Source organism: Herpailurus yagouaroundi, unplaced genomic scaffold, assembly GCF_014898765.1.
Source record: "Herpailurus yagouaroundi ecotype Mexico unplaced genomic scaffold, PumYag 191, whole genome shotgun sequence".
Classification (NCBI taxonomy): domain Eukaryota; kingdom Metazoa; phylum Chordata; class Mammalia; order Carnivora; family Felidae; genus Herpailurus; species Herpailurus yagouaroundi.
The window spans coordinates 1177593-1187587 of NW_024412422.1; the positions used below are offsets into that span (position 1 = coordinate 1177593).

General features: G+C 38.2%; 1 protein-coding gene across 2 annotated transcripts in view; it reads left to right on the top strand.

Annotated features, from left to right (window-relative positions):
- SPECC1L (sperm antigen with calponin homology and coiled-coil domains 1 like) overlaps window positions 1-9995 on the top strand; it is a 145694-nt gene that overhangs the window by 71328 nt on the left and 64371 nt on the right. For both annotated transcript variants that reach the window (XM_040443545.1, XM_040443544.1), the window contains exons 6-8: window positions 1502-1575; window positions 2712-2887; window positions 7383-7546. In XM_040443545.1, coding sequence (XP_040299479.1) covers window positions 1502-1575; window positions 2712-2887; window positions 7383-7546 — 414 coding nt within the window. The remainder of the gene's footprint in view (window positions 1-1501; window positions 1576-2711; window positions 2888-7382; window positions 7547-9995) is intronic.

Below are 9995 nucleotides of genomic sequence, written 5' to 3' on the forward strand. Positions count from 1 at the left end.
GTCCCTCTCCTCTGCTTATGCACCCTTTCTCTCTAAAATAAAATAAAAAAATTAAAAAAGAAAGTTCAGTCCTGTCAGTGGAGTATTTTTTAAAACTCCATAGGTTTTGATTTTAGTATTGCTTTCTCTTTCTCTTTCCATTAGCTTGCATGTTTCGACATTTATTCCGTTTACAGTTCTACCATGTGCCAGGTGTTGGGACTGTGAAGTTACCACATAGCTTCTGACTTTGAAGTGTTTCCAGTCTAGTGGTCAAGTCAGATGTGTAAAGAAATTTAATAGTGTTGGCACTAACAGTCAAACAGTTGGAACACAGAAAGGATAGGATTCTCCTGCAGTGGGGGACAACTGGTAAAGTTAGAGTATTTGTCTCTAGATACCAGTGCCTTTTCTGGTGCTTAAGCCAAGAGAAAGTGCTGAGCTATCAAAGTAACCAACTGTGATAGACTTACTTGGTGGCATTTACCAGTGTGGCACCTCCTAAGACATTTCCTCTTAAGCATGGGTTTTTGAGCAGAACCTCCAAATAGAATGTGACTTCCCATACATTTCTCGTTCCAGGGGCACCAGTCTTGACTGTGCCTTCACATTTGCATACCCACTGTATCTAGAATGGTACTTTGCATATTAGCGATACTAATTAAATGTTTACAGTGAGTGTGGAATTATATGAAGAAAATTTATATTATGCAAGAACTAATTTGAGTATTAATTCACTTTATGAATATACCACTTATTTTATAAAAAGACTTTCCATAGAATTCATGTAAATAGCAGCTCTCCAGGGTATTATATAGATAATTAGTAAATCTGTAAACATTTTTCTAATTCACCACTTTCTTAGAATTTCTTCCAGTGTGTAAAGTAAGTTATCTTTCATAAAGAGTTTAGTTTAATAACCCTTTTGATTAAAAATTCACACTTTATTTTTTTTTTTAATTTTTTTTTCAACGTTTATTTATTTTTGGGACAGAGAGAGACAGAGCATGAACGGGGGAGGGGCAGAGAGAGAGGGAAACACAGAATCGGAAACAGGCTCCAGGCTCTGAGCCATCAGCCCAGAGCCCGACGCGGGGCTCAAACTCACGGACCGCAAGATCGTGACCTGGCTGAAGTTGGACGCTTAACCGACTGTGCTACCCAGGCGCCCCAAAATTCACACTTTAATAGTAGTCAGTGTTATTTTGATTGGTTATGAGCCAACAATGTGCGTGTTTCTAACAATTGATTTTACTTAACTTTTTGTTTCAGAATTTAGACACTGAGGAAGGTAGCAATCCAGAAATTGTGATTTAAATTTGGTATTTTCCGTAGAAAGTAATATTGGTTAATACTTGGATTGAACATTCTTTTTTTCTTTTAAAGTTTTGTATTAAAAATAAAGTCTTTGGGCAGGATGACCTTTTTTTTTAATGTTATATTTAAATTCCTCCTCCCTTTATATTATTCCTTTTGAACACAGCTTTAAGAATAAATATTTAAACTTCTGTGCTCTTTTCAGATACAGTTAAAAAACTCCAGGACCAAAAACATGACATGGAAAGAGAAATCAAGACACTCCACAGGAGACTTCGGGTAGGATAAATCTTCATGTATTATCTCATTAGAAAACCTAGGTTTCTGAAAGTTGAGTGCCATGTAGCCTGTTACTGTGTTAGCATTCATCTTAAGCTTCAGATACGGTTAAAATACTGATCCCACTGGGCTTTGGGCAGAAAGTAAATGGCATTATTTCAAGTTGGGATCAGTGCTAGATTCTGGATAGAAGAATCTACTAGTAATTTATGAGTGGTAATTTTTAAAAGATGGATTTAGAAAGCAAGTGTTATATTTTGGAAAGAAAGTTTATAAGCTCTTGATTAGAAAGTGTCCCAAGCCAAGCTGTTTCCATTTGGGTTTTCTGTCTTCTGTGGATTTGATCAGCTTGCCAATAGCAGTGCCACTCTGATGCAGATTGGGGAAGCTCATCTCATAGTTTGGGTCCTGCCTCAGTTACTTAGGCTATATTCATGGTGTCAGAAATTGCTTTGGGGTGATGGATGCTGGGCCTGGGAGTGGACAGCTGTGGCTCTGGTGGAGGAGACGCCCTGGGGCGGGGCGGGTTGCCCACCCAGCCACACCCGCATCCTCCATGACTGTGGGAAGCAGCAGATCATACAGTTCCTTAGCTCCTCTTTTTGTATGATTTTGACTGCCTAGTTTGAGTTTTGTGTTTTTCTTCTGGCTTCCTCTTCCTTTTCCTTTACTTTTGATTTTTTTTTCCTGTTAGTTTTTGATGTCAGGATATTTATAGTTTTTCATGTAAAATCTTTCAGTATGGTTCACATACCATTTATCTACCTTCTTCAGCTTTTCAGAGGTAAAATGCTATATAAATTTTAAATAATGTGTTTATTTTCATAAGACTTAGAAACTTGCATAAGGAAGGGAGGCTTGACATTATTGTCATTCATACTGATTGAGCACTCGTGCTTGATGCCTTAGCAGACAGATCAACTAGAAAACCTTTTCCTCATTAAGAATAAGTTTACTACTATTAATTGTATTACCTGTTGCCTGTTAGAAATGGTAATAGCAATTCTCTGGGATTTAAAAGAAATTAATCATCATTTAGGACAGTGCATTACAGTCTGAATCATAAATACATTTTATTGTTTTTATAAGTTTTTATTACTTTCTTTTGGAAATAAAAATTTAGTTTTTTAATGTAGGAAGAATCTGCAGAATGGCGGCAGTTTCAAGCTGATCTCCAGACTGCTGTGGTCATTGCAAATGACATTAAATCTGAAGCCCAAGAGGAGATTGGTGATCTGAAGCGCCGGTTACATGAGGCTCAAGAAAAAAATGAGAAACTCACAAAAGAATTGGAGGAAATAAAGTCACGCAAGTATGTTTTAAGAAGCCAATTGTGCGCTTATGTTTTAATAGAGAACACTTAAATCCCAATTTTGTGATGTGGTATTACGGAAAGAATGTGGGGGTTGACACTAGTGTGACTGAGTATGGATGCTAGTGGGAGTTACTCAGCTTTCCTGGCCTCGTTTTATGACACCTGTAAAATAGCACAGCCTATATGGATCTTTCAGAGCTGTTGGCAGTGTCTGTAATCAATAACTCTGAAGGGGCCAGAATGGTACCTTATGGTCTCTCCTTTCCTGTATCCACACACTCCAGTACTGTTACTTTTCTTTAGATTAATAGCCTCTGATTAAGGATGTATACTCTGGAAGCAGACAGGCTTGGCTTCTGTCCAGTTCTGCCTCTTACTGGCTGTGTGTTCTTGGTCAGGCCACTTAACTTCCCCAAGCCTCAGTTTGCTCATCTTTAAAATGGAGACAGTACTGCCTGCTTTACAGTATTGCTGTAAGATTTAAAGGAGATCTGTCTATACAGTGCTCAGGGCAATGATGAGTATACTTTAATATTGTTAGAGATCCAAATAAAGAATGCAAAATGAGTTTCTCTCCATCACTCAGCTTGAGGAGTTTTCACTTGTTGTAATGTTTATAACCATCTAGATCTCTATAGTAGTGTTTTTTCCCACCTAACATAGAATGGTCATTGGAAACCCATGTAAAGTATTAGATGAGATGACATTTGTGATATGCTCTGAGTTCCTCAGTGAAACTCCATCTAATGAGTGGAGGAGGGGGGCAGTAGTTTTTATGTTTGAGGATATTACTAAGATTTTGATAATGGCTGGCTGAATCAGTAGAGCATGTGATTCTTGATCTCAGGGTCGTGAGTTTGAACCCTACTTTGAGCATAGAGTTTACTGAAAGAAAAAAAAAAGAATTTGATTATGCATTACTTAAGTAGACAGAGGAAAAAATATAGAAAAATATTTAACAGGATATCATTGAAAAGCTATCTTGTCTTATTGTTGCCTAGCTCTAGTGTATGACCCAGATAAAAGTATTACTAAACCATTTTTCTTTGGCTTCCTTAAGCAGAACGTAGAATGAGGTGGAAGAGTATTGTTTCTCTATTGGTGTAAAACTCCTATTACTTTACCTTTTTTCTGTATACTATTAAATGAATGGTGTAGCAGAAATGTTTCATTCTAAAGCTAACCCGAGTAACTGAAATTCTGTTCTTATAGAATCATTCCATTGCGTCCTAAAGATGTCTTTGATGTAATAATTTTACTAACTTTTGGTCCTTGAGTATATTCTTTGTAACATTCCATGTGATGAATGGGAAGTATACTTAAAACACTTGGCACTCTGTCTGCTATATACCCAAGTACAAGATTGTCTCCAGGAAAGCTTTCTGTGATTGTTTTAATTTGAGTTTTTTTCTGACTGGCAAACTATGGGTATTCCGATTTGGTGGATATTTCTTGAAGACGAATTAAGAGAGATTGTCCATGTCATTTCAAGGAAAACAGCTGGTCATATTTGTTGCCAGTGCTAAAATGTGGGCTTTCAAGTGAATGTTAGGATTTGGGGAAACTTGTATCCACCGTCGCAAGCTTGGCAGCTTCCCATATTTAAAGAGTTTCCTGATGAGATCACTGGGGATATAAACAAATGTGACTTTTAAAAAATAAATCCTATGATGACAGATGTCAACATTTGGAAAATTCAGGTACCTCAGTGAACACTGAGTATGACCAATGCATGATCTTACACAGTCACATATGGGTAAAAATCTATTTAAAATGTCAGGTAGACTAGGAGATTTTTATTTTTTTAAATTTTTATTTATATTTATTATTTTTCAATTTACATCCAAGTTAGTTAAAATATAGTGCAATAATGATTTCAGGAGTAGAATCCAGGGATTCATCCCCTACATATAACACCCAGTGCTCATCCCAACAAGTATCCTCCTTAAAGCCCCTTGCCCATTTAGTCTATCCCACCACCCACAACCCCCCAGCAACCCTCAGTTTGTTCTCTATATTTAAGAGTCTCTTATGTTTTGTCCCCCCTCCCTGTTTTTATATTATTTTTGCTTCCCTTCCCTTATGTTCATCTGTTTTGTATCTTAAATTCCACATATGAGTGAAGTCATACGGTATTTGTCTTTCTCTGACTAGCAAATTTCTCTTAGCATGATACACTCTAGTTCCATCCACATTGTTGCAAATAGCAAGATTTCATTCTTTTTGATCGCCAAGTAATACTCCATGTATGTATGTATGTATGTATGTATGTATGTATGTATATATGTGTGTATATATATACACATGTATATATATGTTGTGTACACACACACACACACACACACACACACACATGTATCCATTGTTTATCCATTCATCTGTCAATGGACATTTGGGCTTTTTCCATACTTTGGCTGTTGTCGATAGTGCTGCTATAAACATTGGGGTGCACCTGTGTCCTTTGGATAAATACCTAGTAGTACAATTGCTGGGTCGTAGGGTAGTTCTATTTTTAATTTTTTGAGGAACCTTCATACTGTTTTCCAGAGTGGCTGCACCAGTTTGCATTCCCACCAGCAATGCAAAACGTTCCTCTTTCTCCACATTAGGCTAGGAGATTTTTAATGGACAGAATAGGAAAAGTTTATTCACATGGTTTCAAATTCCACATTGCACCTAACTTTTAAGTAGCCACCACTTACTACATTTTGGTATAGTATCAAGGAAAAAGTCTCAGTTGTCTAAAAAGCCATAGTTGTCTATTTTAATATCATTAAAACAATCTTTTCCAGCTACTACTATCTGTGAGGCTTGTTCTTTTTTATTTTGCAATAGACTGAATAGAGAAGAAATGAGAATCTAGCAGTCTTCTATTTTGTTTTAAGTTTATTTTTTGAGAGAGAGAACATGTGCGTAAGCAGGTGGGGAAGGCAGAGATGGGGGAAGGAGAGAATCCCAGCAGGCTCCACACTGCCAGCACGGAACCCAGCACAGGGCTCAATCCCATGACTGTGAGACTGAGACCATGACCTGAGCCAAAATCAAGAGTTGGATGTTTAACTCACTGAGCCACCCAGGTGCCCCTAGCAGGTGCCCCTAGCAGTCTTCTATTAAGTCAGCTATCAAAGAGATATGGAGAAGTATAAAAACACTGCTGTTCTTCTTCCTTTTCCCTTTTTTTTTTTTTTTTTTGGTTTTAGAAAAGAGTTGTTTTTCATGAAAATATGTCATATTGATAAGTCCTGGGTTTATTTTTATTTTTAGTTCGTTAAATATTTTAAATATGTCTTAGTTTAAATTTCCATTACGATAAATGTCAATAGATATAAGCCACATAAAGAAAAGCTCTTTGGGATCCTCAGTAATTTTTAAGAGTGAAAGGGGATGGGGCGCCTGGGTGGCGCAGTCGGTTAAGCGTCCGACTTCAGCCAGGTCACGATCTCGCGGTCCGTGAGTTCGAGCCCCGCGTCAGGCTCTGGGCTGATGGCTCAGAACCTGGAGCCTGTTTCCAATTCTGTGTCTCCCTCTCTTTCTGCCCCTCCCCCGTTCATGCTCTGTCTCTCTCTGTCCCAAAAATAAATAAACGTTTGGAAAAAAAAAAAAATTAAAAAAAAAAAAAAGTGAAAAGGGGCTCCAAGACCAAAAAGTTTGATAATCACTGTTACACATTCTTTGTTAAACCTTCTGAGCATGAGACCCTGTGGTACATCTGGAGGAAAAAAACTGTCAGAAGAGCTAAGTGGCTACCAAAATTTCCCAAGTTCTGACTTTGTTTTTGTCCACCTATAATCTTACTTGATAGTTTTATGACATGCACAAACTCTGCAACTGAATCTCATTACAGATGAAAACTTTTGTCAGCTCAGTGAATTAGAGCTGGCCAGAAATAAAGTGTAATTGATTTTTTTCAGTGACTCATGATCCATCACACTGAGCATCTCAGAGACTCATGTTACTAATATGGGCCCAGGCTTTTTTTTTTTTTTCCTTTGTAGAAATCTATTTGGAGACTGTAGCAGATTTTGTTTGTTTTAAAGAATATGAGCTTTGATTTCATTTCTTTGTATTTCCATGTCTATGCATGGCATATTAGATCCTGCTAGTACAGATAATCCATGTGTACTGGTGAATTCCCAGACTCTTCAAAGCAGGACATAACCTTGAAATCCCCAGTTCTGAGTCAAGATATTTGGCCAGTCCACTTCCCATTTTACTGCTAATTGATTACTGATGTCCTCACCTTACACTTACTCAGATGAAAATGGATTCTGATGGTTACTTAACCTATTTAGTATAACCTGATATAAAAATTTTAATGTCATTTCCTGGAATTTACCAAGCAAATGAGAATATTAGACTAGGTAATTTACTCAGCTCTATTGATAATGTCTTTTTAAAAACTGATACTTTTTAGTGCTTTTCAGTAGGGAGGGGAAAATGTGTATTTGCTAGTATATGTGTAAAAACTCCCTGATTTCAATATTGTTTTCAGGCAAGAGGAAGAGCGAGGCCGGGTGTACAACTACATGAATGCTGTTGAGAGAGATTTGGCAGCCTTAAGGCAAGGGATGGGACTGAGTCGAAGGTCCTCAACTTCCTCTGAGCCAACCCCAACGGTAAAAACCCTCATCAAATCCTTCGACAGTGCATCGCAAGGTAATTTCTTATACCCTATGCCATGGGCAGGCAGTCATTATTCACTTACCATCAATTCTCTGGCCTGGTTTGATTTTCTTTACCATCCTACTCTCTAAGCCTCATCAAATTTCATGTAGTATTAATGAGTTAGTCTTACAGTCAGGTGACTTTAGCAGGAGACTTAGGGTCTGTTCAACTTCAGACATCTTGGTCTCAGACCTGGTCTTAAGATAGTCTTGGGATTTTGAGTGTCTTCTCTGTGCCTAAAATCTTCCGGATGTATGAATTCAGCTCTTTCCCTTCCTCTAAATTCCTATAAGTCTATAAATCCAAAGGCCTGCTTGACATTGACACTCAGGTATCTCCTACACATCTTCTGTCCAAAACCACACTCTTGTCCTTGAGCTTCAGTCTTTCCCCTTGTAAGTGGCAGCACTGTTCTACCCAGTTAATTAAGCCAGAAATCCTCCTTCCTTAAATCCTTTTTCTTTCTCACCTCCATATGTCGGTCTAGCCTCTAGCAGACACATCTTTGTTCTGTCTACTTCTCTCCATCTCTAGCAGCACAATCAACTGCTAGTACCAACCACCATATCTTCTAATTTCAGTTCTCTCCATTTCATTTCATGACAAAAAGATCTTTTTTTTGCTTAAACTCCTTTAGCTGCTTTATTATAGTTAGAATGAAATACAGATCCCCAGATGCCTACGTGGTCTGACCCTGCCTTCCTCTTGCCTCAGTTGGATCACTCTTCCCCTGCTCTCTATACTCCTGCCTCACTGGACTTCAGTCCAGAAATAAGTCAGGCTCCATGTCACATGGGCTCTTCTGTACCCAGAAGCTCATTCTTCCTACCTTCAGATGCCTGCCTCTTTTTCATCTCTCTAATCCTCAGCTCTGGGAAAGGGAAAAAGATGTAGTTTTTATGTTTGCTTATTTATTTTGAAAGAGAGAGTGAGCACAAGCAGGGGAAGGGGCAGAGGGAGGAGAGAGAAAGAAAATCCCAAGCAGGCTCTGCACTGTCAGCCTTAGCCTGACGCGGAGCTCCAGCTCACAAACCATGAGAGCATGACCTGAGCTGAAATGAAGAGTTGGATGCTTAACTGACTGAGTCACCCACGCACCCCAGGGATGTAGTTTTTAAAAACAACTAAATGGGGGACACCTGGCCGGCTTAGTCAGTAGAGCATGTGACTCTTGATCTCAGGATTGTGAGTTTGAGCGCCACGTTGAGTGTGGAGATTACTTAAAATCTTAGGGCTTCTGGGTGGCTTAGTCAGTTAAGTGTCCAACTCCTGATATCTGCTCAGGTTGTGATTTTGAGGAGGTGAGATTGAGCCCTATGTCGGGCTCTGTGCTGAGCATGGAACCTGCTTGGGATTCTCTCTCTCCCTCTTTCTGCCCCTTTCCCACTCACTCACATGTGCTTGTGCTCTCTCTTTCTCTCTCTCTCTCTCTCTGTCTCTCTCAAAATAAGTAGACATTTAAAAAATAAGTAAAATCTCAAAAAAAACCCAACTAAATATAATGTGTCGTAAAATTTATATTTTCTTCTAAAAATTCTTTAAACTTCATGATAGGCTTTATTCTAATTCACTCTAATAATAGAGTTTCTATAATCTATGTTCTATGACTATACACAAATCAGTTTTCTTTGACTTAAAATCAGAGCAAAAGTCACTTGTATACTCACACACACTGTTGGTACAGATGTTTTGGAGGACAGTATCTTCCAATTTAAAATGCCATATTCAGAGACCCTGAAGTTCTCATACATAATACTAGAACAAGTTTATAAAGATACATAGATACAGCTATACACACAAAGTTTTCAATGTAGCATTGTTTGAAAAAATGGAAAACCTGAAAATTGCTTATGTGCCCATTTAAAGGATTAAGTCAGTTATGACCCATTAGTACAATAGAATACTGTGCATTTTTTAATAAGGATGAGGTCAATCTCGAAGTACTGATGTTAAAATATGCCTGCAATACTTTATAGTAAGTTGCAGACTAGTATTGTATAGCGTGATTTTGTTTTTTAAATACATAGATTTTTGCACTAAAAGTGCAGAAAGATGCACTTGGAACTCTTGTTAGTGGCTACCTCTGGGTAATATGATGGACTAAGATGAAAGAAAGACTTACAAAAATCTATTCTTCTAAAATGAAATAATAACGGAATGTCTACACTAAAAGTCATGCAGTTATTCAAAATATTGATGAAACGAGCTCTAATGCAAAAAGATGATAAATCTGCTTCTATACTGATCTTTTTGAAAAAACAGTATTATAGGGGCGGGCGCCTGGGTGGCTCAATCGGTTGAGCGTCTGACTTCGGCTCAGGTCATGATCTCGCAGTTCGTGAGTTCAAGCCCTGCGTTGGGCTCTGTGTTGACAGCTCAGAGCCTGGAGCCTGTTTCAGAATCTGTGTCTCCCTCTTTCTCTCTGCCCTCCCCCACCCCC